At 56.8% G+C, this 24,923-nt stretch overlaps 2 protein-coding genes across 2 annotated transcripts in view; one reads left to right on the plus strand and one right to left on the minus strand.

Moving 5' to 3' along the window:
* On the plus strand, positions 1–18,281 carry HK3 (hexokinase 3 (white cell)). Its single transcript, XM_011989986.1, has 19 exons — positions 1–67; positions 3,151–3,272; positions 7,825–7,987; positions 8,184–8,338; positions 8,432–8,551; positions 8,643–8,738; positions 9,607–9,706; positions 9,787–9,970; positions 10,472–10,627; positions 10,769–11,002; positions 11,593–11,888; positions 11,992–12,128; positions 12,207–12,326; positions 15,187–15,282; positions 15,452–15,551; positions 17,020–17,203; positions 17,304–17,459; positions 17,616–17,849; positions 17,934–18,281. Exons 2-19 carry the CDS (start codon positions 3,177–3,179, stop codon positions 18,076–18,078), a joined length of 2,772 nt encoding a protein of 923 aa, XP_011845376.1. The 5' UTR covers positions 1–67; positions 3,151–3,176; the 3' UTR covers positions 18,079–18,281.
* UNC5A (unc-5 homolog A (C. elegans)) overlaps positions 18,252–24,923 on the minus strand; it is a 12,858-nt gene continuing 6,186 nt past the window's right edge. The window contains 8 exon segments of the mRNA XM_011989985.1: positions 18,252–19,434; positions 19,661–19,839; positions 20,508–20,672; positions 20,754–20,903; positions 21,024–21,257; positions 21,448–21,616; positions 21,870–21,957; positions 24,592–24,894. Of these exon segments, the coding sequence (XP_011845375.1) occupies positions 19,269–19,434; positions 19,661–19,839; positions 20,508–20,672; positions 20,754–20,903; positions 21,024–21,257; positions 21,448–21,616; positions 21,870–21,957; positions 24,592–24,894 (1,454 nt within the window). The 3' untranslated portion in view covers positions 18,252–19,268.

Consider the following 24,923-nt stretch of genomic DNA (forward strand, 5'->3'; position numbering starts at 1 on the left):
GGGTTGCCTCATATTGCCAGACAAGAGCTCAGACCTGAGGAGAGTGGCCAGCTTCTGTGTGTCCCAGGTAAGTGCCTCGGTCTGATTACTGCCTGCTCCTTCCGCACCGTCTTGTCCTCATCCCTCCTGTTTGGCGCACGCCAGGGGAAGTGGACACTGGAAAGATTAAGCCAGCTGGTTCTCTTGCTTTGTTTTTGAGACGGGTTCTCTCTCTCTGTCACCCAGACTGGAGTGCAGTGGCACAATCGGCTCACTGCAGCCTCAATCTCCTGGGCTCAAGTGATCCTCCCACCTCAGCCTCTGGAGTACCTGAGACTACAGGCACACATGACCACACCCAGCTAAATTTTGTTATTTTTTTTTTGTAGCGATGACATTTTGCCATGTTGCCCAGGCTAGTCTCAAATTCCTGGGCTCAAGCAATCTGCCCGCCTAAGCCTCCCGAAGTGCTGGGATTACAGGTGCAAGCCACCACACCCAACCTGCCAGCTGGTTCTTGATGGCAGCTCCCAACATCAGCAGAGGTCCCTGGGGTACTTTTCAGGAGGAAAACTCACTTCACATAGCCCATTCAGCTAAGGGAAGCCAAAGGGCCCTTAGTCAAACAGACCCTGGGCTCTGTGGATACTGCAGTGAAGGAGACTTGACCCTCCCTACAGGGAATCTCAGATGGAAGAGACAGAGCTGAATACCCTTACCTAGCATATAAATATTAGGGCTACTTGGGGATTACGTCACAGGTTTTGTCATGTAAAAATGCTGAATAAATATCGAATGGATGAGGGAATGAATGAGTGAGTGAATGAATAAATGAACTAGCTGGGCCTTGAAAGGAGGCCACGTGTGTAGCCCTTGGTCCTTTTCAAAGGTAATTGCCCCAGTTACCTCATTTTATCCTTGAAATAGACCTGTAGCATAGAACAAGCATTCCACACCCCTATTTGGCAGATTCGGAAACTCAGCATAGGCATGTAAGGTTTCGGGGAGATTTATCAGAAGCTGATTTGTTGCTTTATTAAATAAGAAAAAACTACCCACTCCCCTTCCTTCCAATTTTAGAAAGGCACATTAGCACATACCTATACCAGACCCCATGCCAGCCATGAGTGCAGAGGTGGTCAAGTTGGGTGAGGTAAAGAGGTGAAGAAACTAGAAGCAGAGGTATCAGGAGGCCGTTGTAATAATCAGGCAGGAGGATGGTCTGGTGCAGTGGCTGTGGGAATGGGGAGGAGGGGATGCCCAGGAGAGCTCTTAGAGAGCCTGAGATCCAATTACATAGAGGAGGTGAGGGTCAGGGATGCATGCAGGCAACCCAAATGGCCGTGTGAGTGAGCACACTTCGATGTCTCCAGTCAAGGTGGAGAACAGAAGAGCTTTGTGGGGGAAAGGTGATGGAAAAATGAGTATGGCTTTGTTGAATTTGAGGAGCTTCTCCACCATCCAGATAGTGATGTCTCACAGACCATTGGGACTTAGGATTTGGCTGAGGCCAAAGGTAGATTTGGGAGCCCTGAAACAGCTATTAATGAAACCTTGGGGATGGGTGAGATAAAGGGAGTGTGGGGGGAGGGCACGACCAGAAACTTGGGAACCCCATTGTCTGAAGGAAGAGAAATTACTGATGAAGACTACGAGAGACTCAGGAAGGAGACCTAGGAGAGACTGGCTGTGAAAGCTAAGGGCAGGAAGAATTCTGTAGCAAAGAGAATGACTGGTGGCTTTGCATGTGAAAGAGGGCAGTAAAGGGGGGTGCTGAGGAAAAGGCTTGGGATTGGGCAGTTAGGAGGTCACGAGTGACCATGTGGAGAGGGCAAATTAGTGAGTGTAATGGGAGTAGGCGAGGAGGAGAGTGCAGGGGTGGGAAGGTACTGTGTTTCCAGAAGTTCTGCTGTTGCAGGGAAGAGAGGTAAAGTGACTCAGTGGACAGATGTCTCTTCCCATACTGGACCCTCTGCTGTGTTTCCCTTTTCCCCACCCCTAAAGAGCACCTGACTCACTGAAGGCTCCCTTGGGACTACGGGAACAGCAACACCACCTCCAGCTCGGATGAGCGATGTATGACATTTCTACAGTTCTTTACAGTGTGCAAAGGACCACTCACTCCTTTAATCCTCCCAAGAACTTAGCTTTCCATGTTAGAAGAGGAAATGGAGACTCACAGAGTTTCAGTTAAGATTCAGCTACATAAATCTGAATGCACATCTGAGCAAGTTCTTTGCTCTCATGATCTCATGTGCCCCACACAGCCCTTTAATACATGTTGGTCCCATTTCACAGATGAAAAGCCTCACGGTTGAGAGATGCGGCGAAGCTGCCTTGTGGAGAGCAGGATCCCCACCTCTGAGCACAGGGCTCTTTCTGCTCTGCATTACTGCACTGTTAAAACCCCCCTGGTTTATGTTGCACATCACATCTCATAAAGCATTTCCCCAGGTGTTAACTCTATTTAGCGCTCACAACAACCTTGTGAGGGTAGATACTATTTCCTCCTGTTTTACGGATGGAAGCTGAAATTCAAAGAAGTCATAAATGACTTGCCCAAGGTCACGTCACTAGTGGAACCCCTTTCTGAACCACAGATTCACCCCTGTCCATGACCCCTGTTGCCTTCAGGAGGAAATTCACACGCCTTAGCCTGGCACAACGGCTGTCCCTAGTCCAGCCTGCCTGCCTCTCTGGCAGGTCTTTGCTCCCTTCTTCGTTCCAAGCCTCTAGCATGTCCCTGACCTCCCAACCACAGCAGCATGTCCATCTATTACATGTGGCCATCTCACCCACTGCCTGTGCTAATCATACTGTGATTGTTGATGAGACTGAGGTCCCTGAGGGCAGGGCCTAGGTCTGCTTCATCTGTACCGCAACGTCCAGCATAGCAGGCATCAGGAACTGGTGAATGTCAATGAATGACAGAATTAATGAACAGCGTTTGGACTGAAATCAGCCTTTCCAGTGTTCTCTCGTTTCACATGCTTGTGAAAAACAAGGGCCTTCTGGTTGACTGCTACAGGATCTTTGATGGTCGCAGGTTCTGGATTCTGCTCCCAGCTTCCTTCCTGGTCCCCTTCAGAAGGAAGGAAGTTGGTCTGGGTTACAGACTCCTAGGGCCTGTAGAGTAAATGGTTGACCCAGGTTATCCCTTTTCTACTGTAGGTGGCCAGCCTCCACTGTGGAAGCTCATGGACTCCGTTGGATCAGCAGGGTTGCGGCAGGGGGAAGAAGCCCTGAGTTACCCTGAGGAGGGCTTGCCCGGGCCCTCAGACAGCTCAGAGCTGGTAAGTTCAGCACTGGGTTCCTGTTTCATGCTTGTTCAAGGCCATCAAGAGCTGCGTGACTGAAGCTGCCATGGGGCCCTGGGCTCTCACCCATGCAGCCCCTTTCCACCAAGCTTTTCATATCTGAGCTGGTAACGATCTCTTTTCAGGCTCCAAAACAACTGCAAGGTTGGGATGATCATCTTACAGGTGATGAAAAGGGACATAGAGAAGTGATATGACTTGAGTTTAAGACATGACAGGAGCTCGAGCTGAGGTGTTTCAACTCCAAACATATCACTTTTGCCACCTTGCCACACAGGTGCTGCTCCCCCCCCAAGTGGGTTGACACAGTCTAGAGTGGACCTTCCCAGGATTATCTGGTCAAAAGCTGTGTTCTTGAGACCTTTCCCGCCTCTCCAGTTCCTCTTGCATGTTTCCCTCAACTAGCCACTATAATCAGGCACACAGATGATTTTAGTGCCAAACTCATGCCTGAGGCTTGCTCAGAAGTGAGTTTCTCCTTTTTCTGTCATCTTGACCAAGATTTAGAAGTTGTCTCATACCACACCCTTGAGCAGGAAACTCTTTTGTAAGCCATTTCTTATCTCTTAGTCTCTGTTTCCTCATCGGGAAAATGGAGGAAAATAAAATCTAATACTCCCCACCCCCGAAGGCTAATGGAGATAAAGGACTTGCCTATGGCTGCACACGGTGGCTCACGCCTGTAATCTCAGCACTTTGGGAGGCCAAGGCGAGTGGATCACCTGAGGTTCAAGAGTTCAAGACCAGTCTGGTCAACATGGTGAAACCCCGTCTCTACTAAAAATTCAAAATTAGCTAGGCATAGTGGTGCATGCTTGTAATCCCAGCTACTCAGGAGGCTGAGGCAGGAAAATCGCTTGAACCTGGGAGGCAGAGGTTGCAGTGAGCTGAGATTGTGGTACTGCACTCCAGCCTGGTCAACAAGAGCAAAACTCCATCTAAAAAAAAAAAAAAAAAAGGCCAGGCTCGGTGGCTCACGACTGTAATCCCAGCATTTTGGGAGGCCGAGGCAGGCAGATCACAAGGTCAGGAGATCGAGACCATCCTGGCTAACACGGTGAAACCCCATCTCTACTAAAAAATACAAAAAATTAGCTGGGTGTGGTGGCGGGTGCCTGTAGTCCCAGCTACTTGGGAGGCTGAGGCAGGAGAATGGTGTGAACCCAGGAGGCGGAGCTTGCAGTGAGCCAGGATTGTGCCACTGCACTCCAGCCTGGGCAATAGAGCAAGATTCTGTCTAAAAATGAATGAATGAATGAATAAATAAGTAAATAAATAAATAAATAAATAAACAGGACTTGCATAGAGGAGGTGCCCACTAAAGGGTTCTTGAGTCATTCTCTGTGGTTTCTTTAGTTTTCTGGCATGTTCTGACATCCACTTGACTAGGCTTGTTGCCCAGATTGTGGGGGTGTTACCCCTCGCTTCATTTCATGCTCCCACTTCCCCCTTGTCCAACCAGTGCCCCAGACCCTGCTGCAGACAGTTCTTCTGCGCCCAACCCACAGCCGTGCCTCAGGAATGAGAGCAGTGGCTGGGCCCCAGTGCCTGCTCAGCCAGGACTGGCTCTAGGGCCTGCTGTCATCTCCTCCCTCACTTCTCGCCCCTCCCTGCTGACACTCCTGTGCAGGCCCACGTTTGCCCTGCTGGCTCCATCACATACACCTGCGGTTGAAAGAATTCCCTTCGGCTTTGGGAGACTTCACAGGGACACCAAATTTCCCATGGTCCTGGACTCCCAACTCAGCACCATAGCCTTACCCTGTGCTCCCCTTGCTATGACCTGAGGTTGAAAAAAGGTTAGTTAACCACGTGTGGTCAGTTCCCAGCCCCATCTCAGAGGCCCTTCCCGACCCCTTCCCCTAGGCTTCTCTTTGTCATCAGAGAGGTATGGAGTCAGGCTCTCCAGGCCAGGTGTGCTTTGTGCTCTGAGGACAGGGAGCCTGTGCTTCGCTGAGCATCTCCTACGTGTGGCGCTGTTCCTCCACTTCAGGTTTTCTGTCTTCTCCGTCCTCGTGGCACCCCTGAGAAGTGGGTACTATTGTTCCTGTTAGATAGAGGGGTCACTTGCTCAGAGAGGTGAGGTGATGGGCCCAGGCCAGCAACACAGCAAGTTGGTGACAAGAGCCAGAGTTGAAACCACACTGGACTTTACACGCTCTCTACTGCCTTTCTCCTTGCTCTTCTGGCAGAGGTCTCTCCCCGCTCTTCCTGGGGTGTCGGAGGTGGCTCCAATACCTTCTCTTGGCTTGTGTGTGCCTCACTGGGATCTGCCAAGGAAGTCCTGCTGTCTTTCTTGCAGTTCTGCTGTCTTCTAGTCTCTCCTCCTGAACATCTCAATGTGCCCAAGAGGAAAAGGAAGAAAAACAATTTGCCCAAGCCATTGACTTCTCCATGACTCTATTGTTTCCATGAAGCAATACTAAAACGCCCCTCCCATCCCAGCAGCACTTGGCACTTCCACATACATTACAGCCTTTAATTCTCATGCCACCACAACCATCCAGTCAACAAATCCTGCTCCCAGCTGGTGCTCCTCGTGGCCCTGAGATGTAGCCTTGAGCAAGACATAGTCCCTGGCATTGGGGGACTTCCAAGTACTATTATTTTCTCAGTTTTGCACGAAGAGGTGACGGAGGCTCAGAGAGAGTGGGACTTTCCCAGGACCACAGAGCCAGAAAAAGGGAGTGCGAGGACCCAGGTGTAAGTTTTCTCAAGCCAGATCGTCTGGGGTTTCTTTCCAGCAACTTCCATCGGCCTTGGGTTCTTTTCAAGGGAACTTTCTAGGTTTCATAAAGCTTCACGTTGACGTGGAAACATCTCTGCAGTCAGACAGATACGGATTCAGATTCTCCCCTGCCTCTTCACAGCTGCTGGGCCAGGCAGCTGACTGGCCCTCTTGGAGCCTCCGTTTCCATGTTTCTAACACTTGGGTGCTGGGGCTCAGAGGGGCAAGGCTGAGACCCCGCCTGTCCTGCAGCTCTTTGACTTTGCTGCCCACTGCCTGAGTTCCTGGATGCACAGCCTGTGAGCAAACAGGGTCTGTAGCTTCGCTTCAGCTTCTCTTTCCCTTGTCACCAGACTGGCCTGGTCAGGGTGAGGTAGAGTGGGCATGGGCACCCCTAGCACGCATGGCTGTTGGAAGCATGTGCTGTAAGGTGAACGTGTAAGTGGACATCTGGCACCCCAGTTAGGATGATTTGCCTCCTTAGGGATCTATTTCCCATTCTCTTCCTAAAGCAAGAGGTGGGACTGAGCTGTCCTTATCTCCCTCAAACGGCAGCCTCTCCTCCCAGCCTCCCCTCCCTGGAGGGGCCTTATTATGCAGGTGCCTGAGTTGTTATTTCACAGATAAGGGTCCAGCTTGGGGCAATAGGTCATTGAAATAGAACTCCCGTGTGACAGGAAGTGGGGGCTTTGGAAAGCCTGAGCCTGAAGAGGAGGAGGATGGAGTTGCTGGGCTGTGACCCTTCAGTGAATCCAGGGAGGCTGTCGGGGCTTCTTTGAAGGATGGGTGAGAGTCATCTAGGGGAGGGTTTTGCTCACAGGAATGAGGTCCCTGGGGCTCTTAAGCTACTGGGCTTCTGGTGGAGTGAGAGCCTGCGGTGTCCCGGCTTCTGCCTTCCTTGCTTTCTCACCTGCCCCTTCAGACTCTGATCCACCCCCACATCAGTCTTCCCCAAATCCATCCCCTCGCTCTTCCCCTGGATCTTCAAATGGCTTATTTATTCCCTTCCTTCATTTAGGTCACCTCCTCTGGGAAACCTTCTTGGACTCATATCTAAAAATACCTCTTTCTACCCTGGTCACTCTCTAATTTCTTATCCTGCACCCCACCTTTAATAGCCACCGTCACTACTGGAACCAAATTGTATGTTTATATGCTTAATTTCTATCTCCCACCCTGGAATCTAAAGCATTTGTTGCTTCTTGGGTGGTTATGTGTGTGCAGTGCTTAGATTAGAGCTGGGTGCGTGGTGAGGGCTAGAGCAATGTTTCAGGAAGGATGACCGAAGGAAAAAAGGACCATCCTCTGCATTGTGCTCTCCAAATGCTTTCGTGCTGGGCCTTTTCAGGCTTCAGAGTCTGAGAGTGGGTTAGGAGAGGGAAACACTTGAAGTTCGTTCGTGCATTTGTTTATTCTCTTGTTCGTTCAACAACAACTCACTGAGAGACTCTTGCTGTGGGTCCTGGGGAGCCAGAGAGCAATCATCTGCGGTATGACAGGAAGAAGGTCTTGCCAAACCCTGAATTCAAAGAAGAAGGGGGTAGGGTAGAGGATGCAGGGAGTTGAGAAGGAGCCGTGAGGTAATGGGGCAGGAGGAGGAAGAAGGTGGGTTGTCTTTCCAGGACAGAGCCTTCTGAGGAGGCCAGAGCTGGGTGCAGGCTGTTGGCAAGAGAGCCAGGGTGTATGAAGAGCCGAGAAGCGGGCTGGGCTGAGCAGGGCAGGCCTCTGCCTTGGTTGGAGTTGGGGAGTCTGGCTAGCCCAGCAGTGCTCCTTCCCAGATGCTGGCCTGTTTCTCCCCAGGTGCAGGAGTGCCTGCAGCAGTTCAAGGTGACAAGGGCACAGCTACAGCAGATCCAAGCCAGCCTCTTGGGTTCCATGGAGCAGGCGCTGAGGGGACAGGCCAGCCCTGCCCCTGCGGTCCGGATGCTGCCTACATACGTGGGCTCCACCCCACATGGCACTGGTGGGTAGCATAGACTGAGATGCGTGGCCAGGCCTGGAAGAGGGTACTGATCTAGGGGAGGGAAATGTTCCTTATTACTGTCCCCCATCTCTATGGCTCCTTGACCAGACTTTGCAGGCCTTAGGAATTTGGGAAGTGGGCAGAGGGCTCTGGTCGTGCCAGCTGCATGCCTTTCTGTGACTTGCTTGCCCTCTAGAGCAAGGAGACTTCATGGTGCTGGAGCTGGGGGCCACAGGGGCCTCACTGCGTGTTTTGTGGGTGACTCTAACTGGCATTGAGGGGCATAGGGTGGAGCCCAGAAGCCAGGAGTTTGTGATCCCCCAAGAGGTGATGCTGGGTGCTGGCCAGCAGGTAAGCACTCTCTGCCCAGCGTCTGGGGTCTGGGGGCCTGGCTGGGCAGCTGGGGCTCAGATGGGCAAGGCTGAGCCCCCACCTCTCCTGCAGCTCTTTGACTTTGCTGCCCACTGCCTGTCTGAGTTCCTGGACGCGCAGCCTGTGAGCAAACAGGGTCTGCAACTTGGCTTCAGCTTCTCTTTCCCTTGTCACCAGACGGGCCTGGACAGGGTGAGGTGGAGTGGACATGGGACGCTGGGTGGAGGGTGGCTGCAGCCCCATGAAGGCCATCAGAGGAGTAACTCAGCTTCTCTACCTCCAGAGCACCCTCATTTCCTGGACCAAAGGTTTTAGGTGCAGTGGTGTGGAAGGGCAGGATGTGGTCCAGCTGCTGAGAGACGCCATTCAGAGGCATGGGGTGAGTGGAGGGAGGGGTGACAGGAGAGATGCCCATGCTGGCCTGGGCCTGGCACACATGTGTGGGGCCTGGGCTTCTGGAGAGCTGCTTTCCTTTTCTCTTCATGTCCTCCATCCAGTTTAACCTCAGGTACATGTTGCTCCCATTCCCATTGTATAGGTTAAAAAACACTGAGGCTAAGAAAGGTCAAATAAATGTTCAGGGCCCGGGACAAACAAACATGAACAGACTTTGACCTCCTCCTCAAGGTTTTCACAGTCTAGAGGGGGACACATTCTAATAAAAGATTGTCCGCGTCAAGGAGTAGTGCGTGGACAACTCTGGGAGTACTACAGAGGAAGCACCGGCTGTTCGATCAGGGACTTGAAGGAAGAGTTTGCCTCCTTCAAGTCAGGCTGGGACTGGGGCAGAAGATCTAGTCTCAGAGAAGGCCACACACGAGAGTCTGGATGCTGGAGAAAGGCTGGTTCGTCTGGACTAACCCTCTGTGGCGAGAAGCCAGTGCTGGGAGGAACGGGCTTGGGGAGCCAGGCAGAATGACAGTGAGGCTGGGAAGGCGCAGTGTTCAAGGAGGTGCTCAGTCTCAGGAAACTCATCCTGGTCCTGGGAGATGCTGAGGGTAGATGTCACTGTGACCTGGGGGCCCGAGTTGGGGGTTAGGGAGGAGCTGAGGGTGAGATTAGAGGAAAAGCTCCTATAAAATGGAAGCCCAGAGCGTCTGTGGCACAAATGTGTGTGGCGTGCAGACATGTGTTTCCTGGACTCTATGTGTCTCTTCCAAAGCCAGGGCCCCAGCCCTGCCCATCCCTTGGATTCCCTGCTCTGACCACTCAGGCCAGCCTTGACCTCTGCCCTCTCCATCATCCAGGCCTACAACATCGACGTGGTTGCCGTGGTGAACGACACAGTGGGCACCATGATGGGCTGTGAGCTGGGAGCCAGGCCGTGTGAGGTTGGGCTAGTTGTAGGTGAGCCACAGACCATTTGTGATGACGGGTGGAGGGTGTGCTGCCTGGCGAGCAGGTCCTGACAGGTTCGTCTCTGCCAGACACGGGCACCAATGCATGTTACATGGAGGAGGCGCGGCACGTGGCAGTGCTGGATGAAGACCGGGGCCGCGTCTGTGTCAGCGTCGAGTGGGGCTCCTTCAGTGATGTTGGGGCGCTGGGGCCAGTGCTGACCACCTTCGACCACACCCTGGACCATGAGTCCCTGAATCCTGGTGCTCAGAGGTGCCCTGGTGGGGGGCCCTGACCTTTGGTTCCAGGCCCTATCTATGCTCTGCTCCCAACCCCTTCTGTTCCTGTTCTCAGGCCCTTAGGCCCCTCCCTGTCACTCTGAGGGTCTCCAGGGAGCAACCTGGGGCCCTGGCCAGGTTCAAAGAAGGAAGGGCCCAAAGTTCTAGAACCCAGAATTGTCAACCCTTGGTCCTCCCGATTCCTAACTCTGCGCTGCCCTGACAGGTTGGGGGTTGAGGGCTGGAAGTGGCGGAGCAAAGTGCTCTCTGCCGCCTTCTTCCTCTACCCAAGGCTTCGGAATGTAACCTATGCCAGAGGGGGCGATGGGGTCTAGGCGTACACCCACCTGTCCTCTGGGAGGTCATTCGTTGCTTCTGGAGTCTCCAATTTGGGAGCCCCAAAGAAAAGAATCCTTCTTTGGGAATGCTTGGAGGTAGGACGAGGTGGACTGAGGGCTTAGAAAAGGCTTTGTCCAGCCACCCTTTCCACCTTCAGGTTTGAGAAGATGATTGGAGGCCTGTATCTGGGTGAGTTGGTGCGGCTGGTGCTGGCTCACTTGGCCCAGCGTGGGGTCCTCTTTGGTGGCAGCACCTCCCCTGCCCTGCTGAGTCGAGGCAGCATCCTCCTGGAACACGTGGCTGAGATGGAGGAGTGAGTGGGGGAGATGGTGGCTTACTGGGGGATTCTTGGCTTGGGGTAAGGGGAGGATACTCTGTCCCCAAGGTAGCCATAGGGCTTTAGTGGGATGGGGAGCTTCTGGGCTGAGCTCCAAACCACTTCTCTCCTCCCCAGCCCCTCTGCTGGGGCAGCCCGTGTCCGTGCTATCCTGCAGGACTTGGGCCTGAGCCCTGGGGCTTCGGATGTTGAGCTTGTGCAGCACGTGTGTGCGGCGGTATGCACACGGGCTGCCCAGCTCTGTGCTGCCGCCCTGGCCGCCGTTCTCTCCCACCTCCAGCACGGCCGGGAGCAACAAACACTCCAGGTCGCTGTGGCCACCGGAGGCCGAGTGTGTGAGCGGCACCCCAGGTATTGTGGAAACATGATCCTCATGATTATGTGGCATGAGCACGTGTGTGTGATACACACCCAGAGGGTCCTCTGGGATCACATCTGCAAGCCAGTGGACATGAAGGGCACTTAGGCAGAGGGAGGGCCAGACTGAGCTATGGGAGGCCAGAAGACATCCAAGGAGAGAAACAATGCTTCCCTTTGTGTGTGCAAGGGTAGAGGCCATGGGGACATTAGGGCTTATGGTTGGTGCACAGAACAGATTTAGAATTGAAGTGATAGGGGAGGCTGGGTATGGTGGTGCACGCCTGTAATCCCAACACTTTGGGAGGCTGAGGTGGGAGGATCATTTGGGCCTGGGAGTTTGAGGTTGCAGTAAGCCATGATCACTCCATGGCACTCTAGCTTGGGTGACAGAGTGAGACTCGGTATCTAGAAAAATTTAAAAAAGAAAAAAGTGATGGGGCCTTGGGCTTCAGGAGGCCCGAGGGGTCCGGGGCCAAGCTGGGCACACCTGTATGTGTCTGGGGGTCCAGGGCCAAGCCAGGCGCACCTGGGTGTGTCTGGGGGTCTGGGGCCAAGCCGGGCGCACCTGTGTGTATCCATAGGTTCTGCGGCATCCTGCAGGGGACAGTGATGCTCCTGGCCCCGGAATGCGATGTCTCCTTCATCCCCTCTGCGGATGGTGGTGGCCGGGGAGTGGCGATGGTGACTGCCGTGGCTGCCCGTCTGGCTGCCCACCGGCGCCTGCTGGAGGAGACCCTGGCCCCGTTCCGGTTAAACCACGATCAGCTGGCAGCGGTTCAGGCACAGATGCGGAAGGCCATGGTCAAGGGGCTCCGAGGGGAGGCCTCCTCCCTTCGCATGCTGCCCACTTTTGTCCGGGCCACGCCTGACGGCAGCGGTAAGGACTTGGCCTGAGTGTGGGACCGAAACATGGGGTCACAGTGTGGGCTAGGGCTGGAGCCACAAGCACTATCCTGGCACTGAGGGTCTCTGCCCCACAGAGCGAGGGGATTTCCTGGCCCTGGACCTCGGGGGCACGAACTTCCGTGTCCTCCTGGTACGTGTGACCACAGGTGTGCAGATCACCAGCCAGATCTACTCCATTCCTGAGAGTGTGGCCCAGGGCTCTGGGCAGCAGGTACCCACAGCCTGAACCTTGGTGTCGGAGGTGGGGAAGGGCTGAGCAGTGCCTACGCCTGACCTGTCCTGCCCACAGCTCTTTGACCACATTGTGGACTGCATCGTGGACTTCCAGCAGAAGCAGGGCCTGAGTGGGCAGAGCCTCCCACTGGGTTTTACCTTCTCCTTCCCATGTAGGCAGCTTGGCCTGGACCAGGTGAGGGAGGGCCAAGAGAAGTGATTCCCAAGGGCCTCCTGCCCACATACCCTTCATGGAGTGGGCAGGGGGCAGGGGAAAAGGCTGGGTGGTGGTGGGGGCTGGGGTTGGTGGTGGTGGCAGCACTGCTGGGCTGGCCTTGCACACAGCCTCAGTTTCCCCAGACAGGGTAGGCCCAGGGTCAGGGTCTGAAGCATTTGGGAGCAGGTCAGGCCTAGACTGGGGTTGATCAGAGGACAGAGCATCCATTCTAGCTATAGCACTGGCGTGTGGGCCTCAGGGTCCTGCGGGAACCAGCGTTTGTTCCTGTCTCTAGCAGGGGCTTGAGGTTGCTTGGGGTTTTTTTGGCCTCTCTCCTCCTCCTTTCTTCGTTTGTTTCCTTCTCAGTGCCTGGCTCAGTGGTGGGTGCATGACTAGGGTGGCAGAGGGCCAGGCACAGGCCGAGACACACATCCCTACTCAGCACACACTTTAGCTTGTCCTTACACAAGGATGAAGGACTTCTCAATGTGCACACCTGAAGCCTGTCACAGAAACAATACCTCCCGGGCCTCTGGTCCAAACTCTGGAATCTTCCTCTCAACATGCCCAGCTTCTGCTTGAAAGCCTCTTGCCGAGGAGCTCACTGCCCCTGAAGGCAACAGTTGCATTCTTAGACACCTGTGTTCAATGAAAAGCTTCATCTCACCTACTCCAACCAGCCTCCATGTGATTTTCACCCCCTACTCCTGCTCTGACCTCTCTCTGATATGCAAGAAATCGCTCTGTCACCCAGGTTGGAGTGCAATGGCATGATCTTGGCTCACTCACTGCAGCTTCCACCTCCTGCGTTCAAGCGATCCTCCTGCCTCAGCCTCCCAAGTAGCTGGGACTACAGGCACATGCCAACATGCCCGGCTAATTTTTAGTAGAGACGGGGTTTCACCATGTTGGCCAGGCTGATCTAGAAATCTTGACCTCAGGTGATCTGCTCACCTCAGCCTCCCAAAGTGTTGGGATTACAGCCGTGAGCCGCTGCGCTGCACCTGCTGTGCAACTCTGTACTCTGCTTTGTTTTACACGGTGATCCTCTGGATGGTGCAGTGGGCCAGTCTTGCTGCTTGGCTGCTCTGCTCCAGGCTAAGCCTGCTCAGTCCTTTTGATTATTCCTTGTAAGATGTGAGAAGCAGGTGAGGCTCCATGTGCAAATTGGGGGTGGGGGTGGGGGCAAGAAATATAGTCTTATTAATTTTCTGTAAATGAACTTAATTTCTGTGCTGAAGGCCGGGCGTGGTGGCTCAGGTCTCCAGCACTTTGGGAGGCTGAGACGTGTGGATCATGAGGTCAGGAGTTCAAGACCAGCTTGGCCAAGATGCTGAAACGCCATCTCTACTAAAAATACAAAAATTAGCTGGGTGTGGCAGTGAGCGCCTGTAATTCCAGCTACTTGGGAGGCTGGGGCAGGAGAATCACTTCAACCCGGGTGGCAGAGGTTGCAGTGAGCCGAGATTGTGCCATTGCACTCCAGCCTGGGCGACAGAGCAAGACTCCGTCTAAAATAAAAACAAATGTTGGGCCCACATTCTTCTCAGGGGTGAAAACTTAACCAGTGTGGGGATTGCCTTCCCCAGGAGCCCCCTTGGCTCTGCAGCAGCCTCTGCTGTGCAGAATTTGCAGGGATGTAGGGACACAGGGAGGTGCCCCGGGCCCTGCTCTCTGGGCACTTCCCTCTGCCACTTTCTCTCTTGAGTCTCGACACCTTCCTGGGCATTACCTGGGGAAGGAGGGCAGGGGCCTCTTCTGTTCTCAGATTTCTCAGATCCCTTCTGAACAGGAGTTCAGCCCAGCAGGGAGGGCATAGGACACCTGTCTCAGGAAGCCATCAGCAACCTGGCTCTGACGTCCCCCTTTGCCTACCCTTCTGCATTCTAAGGGTAGCAGCCCACACAGGGGCTATTACTCATCATCTGGTCTCTCTCAAACGGCTTCTTTCTCTCAAACATTCTTTCTCTCATTCTATCACATTCTCTGCTTTCTGTGTTTGAGACAATGAGCTTATAACAATTTAAAAAAAGGAATAAAAGGACATATTATTGGAGGAAAATGTTGGTTACTATTTCTAAAATCTTCTGCCCCAAGGATTTCCTGACCTACCCTCCGTGCTCCTCCTCTGAGCAAAGCAGTAATTTTCTCCCAACAGCTGTAGACTACTTCCTGCTCCCCCTGCCCCCTCCCTCACAGGACGCACACTCAGAAAACAGCACTCCTTTCCAGGTACCGTCGAGCCCTGTGTCACTAAGTTCTAAGTCCCTTTTCTCACAATCCAGGAACTCTGCCTTCATCCTGCCCAGGGCCTGGGTTCTGACTTTTCCATTCCTCCTCCCCTTGTGTTTGGAACACTCGAGTGACTCACGCATTGACACAGCTCTATCCTTGAAGCTGAGAATTCCTTCCTCTCGAGTAACTTGGAGTTCTTTCTGAAAGGGTGGGATCTGCTGTCATCTGGGCCTCTGAGCCTTCTCTGTCCTCCTGTTTCACACACAGCACTCACTTTACCAGCTCTGTTCATTCCTAACCCAATTACAAAGGGCCATTCCTTCTGGGCAAACGTCTTAAAATGGCCAGACCCTCTGACCGTCTGGAACTAATAATGGAAAATGTAGGTTAGATGGTTATTAATAGGTTTTTGAACACCGAAAGCCTCCTGGGGAGTAGGGAGCGGGCAGAGGGCAAGGCCTTCAACGATACAGCAAAGTAGGCAAGGAATTGTGCTTGGGGAGGGTGCAAATCTTAGGCTTGTGATGGATGCAGGCTTTGCGGAGGCAGAGTGAGCCTGAAGGGGCCTCCAGCTTCCTGCCACTTCCTCTTGTTCTCACCCCAGGGCATCCTCCTGAACTGGACCAAGGGTTTTAATGCATCAGACTGTGAGGGCCAAGATGTCGTGAATCTGTTGCGGGAAGCCATTGCGCGCAGACAGGTAGGAGCCTGTTCTAGGGGTGCTTTGGGGCTGTGGCAGCCCTTGAGGGGAGCAAAGAGTCTCCTGGTTTCTGAGCGGGGAGCCCTCTGCGGTAGAGACCTCTGGGTCCGGTGCTGGTTGCTGTGACGACCGCGTTGCCCAGCAACTAGCAGCATCCTTTTGTGTGCAGGCAGTGGAGCTGAATGTGGTTGCCATTGTCAATGACACGGTGGGGACCATGATGTCCTGTGGCTATGAGGACCCCCGTTGCGAGATAGGCCTCATTGTCGGTGAGGAGGGCCCTGCCCTTTCATGCCCCTACTGCTTGGCAATTTGCTGCCTTCTGTGGATTCCTCCGCTTGGATGTTTCCTTGGCGTTGGGGATGTAGGATTGCTCTGGTCTGACCCAGTGGGGCTCTGGAACAATCTCGGGCTGGCAGTCTAGAGCTTGGGTGTTTAGTCCAGCTCAGTGACTGACTCATGGTCATTTAAGCTCTCTGAACTTCAGTTTGCCATCTGATAAATGAATCTGAGCTTTGGAGTTGTACAGATTTGGGTGGAGATACTAGCTTTGTGTTTCCACCTGTGTGACCTTGGGCAAGTCACCAGAGCCTCAGTTTCCTCATCTCTAAGACAGAGATAAGAATAACAATGCCTGTCTCAAGGCATCATGAGGATGAAATGGGAGGGGACAAAATATAGCATGGTCCCTGGCTCACGGCACACACCTGGTGTTTGGAGCTGGGCGGGGGCAGGGAAGCAATGAGCAGTGAAGGTCCCGCAGACAGTCCAAGATTCCGTCCTTACTGAGCTCCTGCCCTGTGTCCACAGGGGACTGGACAGAGGAACAGGAAGACACATAAAACAAGAGGCAATTTCTGCCTTCTCAGAGCTGACCACTCAGCAAGGGTTAAGCCCAGAACAACACGCGGTGGTCAGAGAGTGACTCGATTCTACACGTGGGCAGCAGCGCACAGTTAGGCACTTAGGAGAGGCATGCCCAGGTTGCTGTGGGCATAACCAGGGGGACAGAGGAACTCCAGGTGGGGCCAGCAAGGAGCCCACCTGCCTGGAGCTGAAGCTGTGTCAGGGAGAGGAGGGAGACGCCCTCATTCAGGGTGCGCCCTCTGCCCGGAATGCCTTTTCCTTTCTGTGCTTCTTGGGTTCGGTCACTTCCTCTCTGTTGCTTTCCTGACCCTGTTGGCAGAGACTTGCCCCGTGGTCTGGGCTCCCACGATGCTCTCCTTGGTGCTTTCACAGGGACACAGAGGCTCCGTCAGAGCTGGCTATTCGTTGCCTGACCTCTGGCCAGACTGTGGGGCTCCTCATCTCTGATTTCTCTGTGTCCCCTGTTCCTGGTCCAGCACCTCTTAGTTGGAATAAGGGCCTGGCAGGCCAGTCCAGGGAGCTTCGGCCTCTCAACCGCAGAGAGCTGGGGACGAGGATGGGGGACATGTCTCCCAGGGGAATGACAGGACAGCTGGGCATTGTAGGAGCACTTGGGGGTAGCATGGTGGATGCACTGATGGTGATGTTGGTGGGAAAGGCAGTGAAGGTCCCCAGGGCTTGGAACTGGCAGGGTCTGCACGAGGGATGTCTGGGAGGAAGGAGGACCAGGACTAGGGACAGGCTGTGAGCATGAGGAGACGGAGAGGTAGAGAGAATGAGCCCGAATGTTGCCATCTCGGTATAGGAAGTACTCAGAGGGTCCTTGTCCGCATCAATAAGTAGCTTCCACGTTATCTGGCCTCTCTGCAGGAACCGGCACCAATGCCTGCTACATGGAGGAGCTCAGGAATGTGGCGGGCGTGCCTGGGGACTCAGGCCGCATGTGCATCAACATGGAGTGGGGTGCCTTTGGGGACGATGGCTCTCTGGCCATGCTCAGCACCTGCTTTGATGCAAGTGTGGACCAGGCGTCCATCAACCCCGGCAAGCAGAGGTGTGGGCTGGGCCCAGGCAGTGGTGGCTGGTCGTGACCGGTGCTGGGGACTGTGGCCGGGGGGGCCTTCTGCCCTGTGAGCACACACACGTTCGTGCAGGTTTGAAAAGATGATCAGCGGCATGTACCTGGGGGAGATCGTCCGCCACATCCTTTTACATTTAACCAGCCTTGGCGTTCTCTTCCGGGGCCAGCAGACCCAGCGCCTTCAGACCAGGGACATCTTCAAGACCAAGTTCCTCTCTGAGATCGAAAGGTGCCTGAGGCCTACACTGCCTCCCCTACTTCAGGGAGTATTTCTGTCCACTGTGGGGGATTGCTGGCCATGGGTGGTGGCGAGATCCGCTCTGGAGGATGACGTGGGAGAAGTCATGACCCGCCTCTCTGTGCTCTCTTCCTTCCTGGCCCCCAGCGACAGCCTGGCCCTGCGGCAGGTCCGAGCCATCCTAGAGGATCTGGGGCTGCCCCTGACCTCAGATGATGCCCTGATGGTGCTAGAGGTGTGCCAGGCCGTGTCCCAGCGGGCTGCCCAGCTCTGTGGGGCGGGTGTAGCTGCTGTGGTGGAGAAGATCCGGGAGAACCGGGGCCTGGAAGAGCTGGCAGTGTCTGTGGGGGTGGATGGAACGCTCTACAAGCTGCACCCGCAGTGAGTCTGGGTGTGCGGGCTGGGGAGGGAGGTGTGGCTAGGTGGGGCTGGTGGCCTGGGCTCACCTCAGTCCTCCCCTCACAGCTTCTCCAGCCTGGTGGCAGCCACGGTGCGGGAGCTGGCCCCTCGCTGTGTGGTCACGTTCCTGCAGTCAGAGGATGGGTCCGGCAAAGGTGCAGCCCTGGTCACCGCTGTTGCCTGCCGGCTTGCACAGTTGACTCGTGTCTGAGGAAATCTCCAGGCTGAGGAGGCTCCACCGCAGCCTTGCTGGACCTGCGTCGGGGTCTGCCTGTTTCCCAGCCAGGCCCAGCCACCCAGGATTCCCGGGACATCCCATGTGTGACCCCTCTGTGGCCATTTGGCCTTTCTCCCTGGCTTTCCCCGAGAGAAGTAGCACTCCGGTTAGCAATATATATATATAATTTATTTACATTCACGTCCAATAAAATCCCTATGCGCCCCGGCGGCCGGGCAAGGCTGTGTACATAAGGCCAAGTGTAAGTGCGTGAATGCACTTAAGACAAAGTCAGGACACGAGCTTCACATGACAGGCCCCGCGTGGGGCACCAGCCAGCCCTGGGGACGGGCACACCACGCCACACACACTCGCCACTGTACAGCCCGGGACTCCCATTGCATATTCACAGGCCCCGCCGGGCAGGGCACCTCGAGGCTGGGGGAGGGGCAGGGGCAGGGAGGAGCCGTGGGGTGTCCCTGGGTGGGTGGAGAGAGGGCAGCACGTGAGAGGCAAATATGCACCGACACTGGGCGTGAGACGTGAGCAGCCTCAGGTGTACAGCATGAGATGTGTGTGGTGGGAGGTGTCTGCATGACCCGGGAGGGGGGTGTGTGTGAGATGAGCACACGAGGCATGCGTGGCACGTACTCGTGTGGTGGTCATGTGCCTGAATCCAGGGGCTAACCCCTGTCCGGCTGTGGCCCTCGGTCCTGCAGGCTTGGAGCAGGGCCCCTCAGACGTGCCCCTACCCAGCAGGCACAGAAATGTTTGCATAAGGTCCAGCTCAGGCAGGAGCTCCGGGGTCCTGGCCCAGGCCCAGTGTGTGCGTGCATGGCCGTGTGTATGCGGGGCCCCTGGAGAGGGACGGGAGGAGAGGTAGCATCACACGCACATACACACACACACAGATGGGCTGGGCCTGGCTCAGGCTCCAGGCACTGTCCATCCTGGGCCCTGGGGCCGAGTGTGAGCAGGTGGCAGTGCCAGCCTGGCTAGGCAGGCCATGGAGAGGTGGGAGTTCGGGCAGGGTCTGAAGGACCAGCATTAAGGGACAACTTTGGCCGGGAGGGGGCCTGTCCGAGCAGCTCTCCCCGGGGTGGGGAAGGGCCCCTGTCCGGCTTCTGCCTGTCCTTGGTGGGTGCCAAAGCTGGTGAGAGTGTAGGCGTTGGGCCTGGCCGGCCTCAGCACTCAGCCTCCGACACTGTGAAGAGGCCAGCGTCTGGCTGACCCAGTCCGGCTACTGCTGCAGCCAGCTGGCTGAGGTTGCCGTTGGGGAAGTGCCGCGCCTCCCACAGGTTGAGGATCATGGCTGTGGGGCTGGGCTTGGAGGCAAAGAAGCTGAGATGGCTGTGGAGGGGAAGGGGCCGTGAGCAGCCTGGCCTGGCCCCAGCTGACACCTCCTGGCCCCCTGGCCCACCCCAGAGCAGGGCCTCCCCCAAGCCAAACACAATGAGTGCCCTGGCCACTAGTAGATACGGCACAGGCCCCACAGGGCCTCCTGTCCACGCCACCCCCCACCTAGGCAGGACTGTCAGTGGCCTGCGCAGGCCCTCTCTGCCCCTCTCCCACCCACCTGTCCAGGTGGAGTTTCTGGGCCAGAGTCCGCCAGTCGGCACCCCGGTTACAGGGTGGGTCCAGGCTGGAAATGATCTTCTGCCGAATGAGGAAGGGGATCTTGAAGGCACTGGGGCCCACCAGGGCTGGGACCCCCCCTTCACTCTCCAGAGCCAGCAACTCAGCAAACCTTGTGTCCTGGAGGTGGGAGGGACAGAGGTGCCTGTTAGAACTTTCCCCAAGCCTGGGCCCACTGCCACCTCCTGCTGGGGGAGCTCCCAGACCCCCCAGAGCATGGGGGCGGCATGAGCACTGGTACATCCTGGGCGCCTCCCATGTGCCAAGGCCCTGCTTACTGGAGCTCAGAGGTGCAGTGACCTGCCCAAAGCCACAAAGCCAGTGAGCAGAGGAGCCCTCTGTGGCCTCCCTCCCTCTCCGCCCTTCTCCCCTCCAAGTCACCCTGCCCAGCCTCTGCTGACACTCAACACGCACAGCTCTTTTCATGGCCTGAGTCCTCCCTGCCCAGCTCTCACTGCCAGAAATGCTCTTCCCCTTAATGCTGCAGCCAAATGGCTCATTCTTTGGGGCCCAGTACAAAGCCCCTCCTCAGGGAAGCCCTCCAGGGTCTCCCCTCCTGCTGCTCTCATGTCCCCTGCATTCCCCTCCCCAAGTCCCATTTGCACCTGCGCCTCCCTCTCTCTGAGTCTGGGAGGAAGCTACCAAGGGCTTTCTGGGAGGAGGTGGGCCTGGGGACAGGTGGGAGGGAGAGTGGGTGGCTGGGCAGGCAGGGCAGGAGCGTTTTGGGGGCTGGTAGGGAGTTGGTAGTGGGAGCACGTCACGGCGGTGCTGCAGCCCCTGCCGTCCACCTTGGTGATGTTGAAGTTGATGTTGAAGCTCTGCCCATCGCCCTCCACCTGCCACACCCACAGCTTGCAGGCCAGGTCGCTAGTGCTGGGGCTGACGCGCTCCAGGGTGAAGGTGCAGTGCAGGTACTGCTGCGTGCCGTTCCAGATGTGATAAAAGGGGATCTCCTGATGGGGGTGCAGAGAGGAGGTGTCAGGTGAGCCCAAGCTCCAGGCCCTCTGTGCGCTGGCCATGGCCCTGGCCCTCACCTGGTAGCTGACGAGGAGCTTGCTCTGCCACAGGGAGCTGGGCACGTCGTGGATGGACAGGCGCAGGTTGTGGTAACTGTCCTTGAAGTGCAGGACCCGAGGCTCCTGGATCAGCTGTCCCCCCAGCTGCTTCTCCAGCTGCACCACCTCCTGCAGGGCCCCAGGTGGTCAGCCGAGGCCCCTCCCCACTGCCCCAGGCAATCAGTCCACAGGGCCAGGCATAGCTGGGCCTCCCAGCGGCAGGGGGCGGGGGTGAGGGGCGGGCGATACCTTGAGTGCGTCATGGGTGTCATGCAGGCAGTAGACCCGGATGTTGTACTCGAGGGAGGTGCAGGCCACCGGGGCAAACAGAAGCAGCTTGAGGCGCTTGGCGGCAGCCACGCTGAGGGCCTCTCCCACCAGGGCGAAGCGGCCCAGCTGCTCAGTGAAGACGTAGCAGGCACTGGCCTCCAGCTGGCAGTAGTAGAGGTTGGAGGGCGCCTCCTCGCCCAGGTGCAGCACATCCTGCGGGCAGGGGTCAGCGGGTCAGTTCTGCCCAGCTTCAGAGCCCTGGGGCCAGCTGTGGCTTCAAGAAGTGGCCGGAGACTGGGGAGGGGTGGGGGTGCGGCTCAGGGCCAACCAGCGGTGGAGGGCTGGGCCGAGCGTGCAGTTAGCCCACGTTCCCTTCCGGAGCCCGGGTCGGTTCCCTGCTCACCTCCCAGCTGCCCTCGCACGACTGCTTTTTGAGGCGCAGGCTCCAGCTGTCGGGGCTGGGCTCCCCACAGTGGTCCATAGCCAGGATGACTGGCCGGGTGAGCAGGACGCCGGGGGGTCCGCAGCTAACGATGGGACTCAGCAAGGTCTGACAGCCAGCTAGGGGCAACCTCAAGTGGGGGAATATGGGTGGGAGGGAAAGGTGTCAGTGGCCCATCCTGGGTCCCGAGGGCTAGGCCAAGGGCAGGGCGGCAGCGTCCCAGGGCCCAGGGGCTTGGGCTGCAGAACCAGATGGGGCTTACGTGCAGCTCTCCCCCCGTCGCCTCAGGCCAGGCACAACAGTGGGTGGGCAAGGGGCTTCCTGGGGACCGAAGGCGGCAGGTGGGTCCCTCCCACCCCGGGCAACAGGGCCCGCGGTCACACCTCACGTCTTCCGGCTTGTGCAGCGTGAGGTAGATCTCGTAGATCTTCCCTCGGGGTATGGCGTCTGGGGGGATGAGGAGGCTGATTCCTGGAACAGCAGGAAGATGGCCAGGGCTTACCCACTGCCAGCGCATCCAACACCCCACCAGACAGCCCCTCCAGGAGCCTCCCTGTGAGGACTGACTGGTGCCAGCCCGGCCTGGGGACCGAGGGGCCTCAAAGACTGCCATGCTGACCAACCACCCCCACAGGCATGAAGCTGATTCAGGGGCACCCCAGGAGCAACTGAGGGAACCCCGGTGGGGAAAGCATGCCTCGCTAGCCCAGGCGCAGGATACCTGGGGACAGAAGGCATGCTGTACCAACCTCCCTTGTCCCTTGAAAGGCACTGGGCAGGACCAGGGTATTCCTTGCTTAAAACCTTCCCTGCCTCTGGGATGAAGTCAGGCTTCCTGGCCTGGCATTGAAGGCCCTTTGCCTCTGGCCCCCACTGCCTCTCTAGCCCAGCCAGTGCTACATACTTGACGGTTCTGGAACCACTGCCTGAGCCCCCACTGCCCTCCTGTCCTGCTCCAGCTCCCCATCTCCATTGCCCCTGCTACTCTCTGCCACACCATGGTCCCTGCAGGTGGGGCAGGTCTTGAGCAATCTATCTCCTGCGCTGGATGCCCTCCCGTCGGCTGACTCGCCTCTGCTCCAGCATCTTGGAGGAGCAGGATCAGTGTGTGCCGAGAGGGGAGTGGTTCAACAGGGAGGTGGTGGGACAGCATCCGGCAAAGACGGGCCAGGGAGTCCCTCTAGAAGTGGTGAGCAGGGACTCCCCCAGACAGGAAGCCCTCACATGAGGAGGGGCTCCCAGCTCAGGACGGGTGGAGGGAGAGGAATTCCATGACTTTACCCCACCGAGTCCAAAAGCAAAAGCACAGTCCCCAGACGGCAGCGCAGAGCAGGGCGGGGCGGGGCATCACGGCTTCACCGGAGGGTGCAGGGTCATAGCCACCGCTCCCTTCCCTGACCCGAACTGCCCCGCAGTCCTAGCCGTGGTGTTGGTGACAATCCCAGACATCCTCGCAGGAATGCTCTCCATGGGGAAGGTACACACACTTGCATCTTCATTCATCAGATCCTAATGCTGGGTACTCAGGACGGCGAAGGAAAACGACAGACCCCACTCATGAAGCTCTTAGCCCAGCAGGCAGAAGGACAAGTCAACCACAGCACAGGATGCGGGAGAAGTGGCAGTCGCCCACGCTGCCTGGGCAGCAAACGGCGAGGGCTGCGGGGCCGCACTGTCCGCCTGCGTCTCTGTAAGAGCTGACAGATGCCGTCTCACCTGGTCATCCCAACAGCCCCATGAGGGGTTCGTTATCATGTGTGTGGACATGAGGCACAGACGGCAAGAGCTGTCAGGCCGGGACCCAAAACAGAAGTCCCAGCTGAGCCGGTGGGAGGGGCAGGGGGTCAGTGCGTGTGAAGGGCAGCGCCGTGTGTCTGGGATGCTGAGAGTCCATGGTGGCTGCCGTGTGCAGGAGGATGTGTGTGCGGGAAGGGGCTGAAGCAGCTGGCCTGCAGGAGGCAGGTCTTCTCTGCAGTGTCAGGTGGGCTTTGCAGGGGGCAGAGGGGAGCCCAGAAGGGGTTTGAGCACGAGAGGGTCATGATCAACTCTGGCTTCATTGGTGAAAGTTTAGAGCGAGGAACCAGGTGAGGGGTTTGGTGGCCTGTGTCAGGAGAGGCAGCAAGGGAGGACGAGAGCAGGAGGCAGCAGGAGCTATTGAGGAGAGACTGGCATGGGACTGAAGCTGGCGCGGGGCAAGGGTGGAAGAGCAGGAGGTCAAGGTGACCCCAAGTTTCTGGCTTGAGCAACTAGATGATCCGTGAACTGGGGAAAGCCAGGAACGGGGAGGTTCTGGGGGAGGGTGGGAGACGGTTCTGTTTTAGGCACCAGGAGTCTGAGGTGCTGTGAGACATCCAGATGGAGCTGGCCAGGAGGCAGCTGGGTGTACAGTTCTGTCGCCTGGGAGAACTGCAGGCTGAGGATGGGGGAGTGGGAGTTATCTGCACAGACACAGCGATTAAAGCCATGGAGTGGGCGAGGCCGCTCGGGGAGAAGGGCGCCGGGAGGGAGTTCGGAGGCACACCTACACGTATGGAACACGCAGCTGGAGACGGACAAGCAAACCAGGAGCACATGGGGTCATCTAAGCTGAGGGACTTGAGAATTTCAGGTGGGAGTGGCCGGCCATGCCACAGGCTGCAGTCACTTCTTGCAAGGCAGCCATGGAAAGAGTTCGTCAGAGGGCTTCTGTGCTGGGGTGGGTGGAAGCCAGGATGCAGTGGGGACTCTAGGATGCCCTCTGCCCAGGCCTGTGCTGATCTGTTTGCCCCTGGTTGTCTCCCTGCTCAGTTGCAAGCTCCCTGGGACCGGGGCTTGCCCTACCTCTGGCCCCACACGGAGACCGGCACAAGTAGGCTGGTTGGCTGTGTATATGAACCGACAGTTATTTTGCGCCCACAGGCAACAGGAGGAAGACAGCTCTGGCCATGGCCTCGGTGCCAGCCAAGACTGAGTTCTCCCCAGAACTCCACCCCCTTTCCTTGCTGATCTGTCGAGGGACACTGAGGGGCACGAGAGGAACATCCAGCTGTCCCGTCCTCCTCTAGGAGGGAAGTGGAGATGAAGGAGGGAAGTGGAGCTCTCAGAGCCCCCTGGGGTCCTTCCTACCTGTGTTAGGGATCATCAGCCGGCCCCCGAGGAAGTTGAAGGTCCCATAGGTCATGTTGCTGGTGCCTCGGGGCAGGGAGCGGAAGTAGTTCTGGGTGGAGAGGCGGGAGACGAACTCCTCGGCCTCAGAGGTGGGGGAGCTGTGGTGCAGTGTGTGGCGGCCGCCACCCAGGGGGCTGAGCAGGTGCCCATTGGTGAGCTGGAACTTGGGGCTGGGCCCATCCTGCCGGGGACAGAGACTGCCCTGGTAGGTGGTGGTGGTGGTGCTGAGGTCCGGCTGGATGGTGAGCAGATGGGGGTTGTCTGCAGGATAAAGAAAGACTCAGGCAGTG

Source organism: Mandrillus leucophaeus, unplaced genomic scaffold (genome assembly GCF_000951045.1).
Source record: "Mandrillus leucophaeus isolate KB7577 unplaced genomic scaffold, Mleu.le_1.0 Scaffold366, whole genome shotgun sequence".
Lineage (NCBI taxonomy): Eukaryota > Metazoa > Chordata > Mammalia > Primates > Cercopithecidae > Mandrillus > Mandrillus leucophaeus.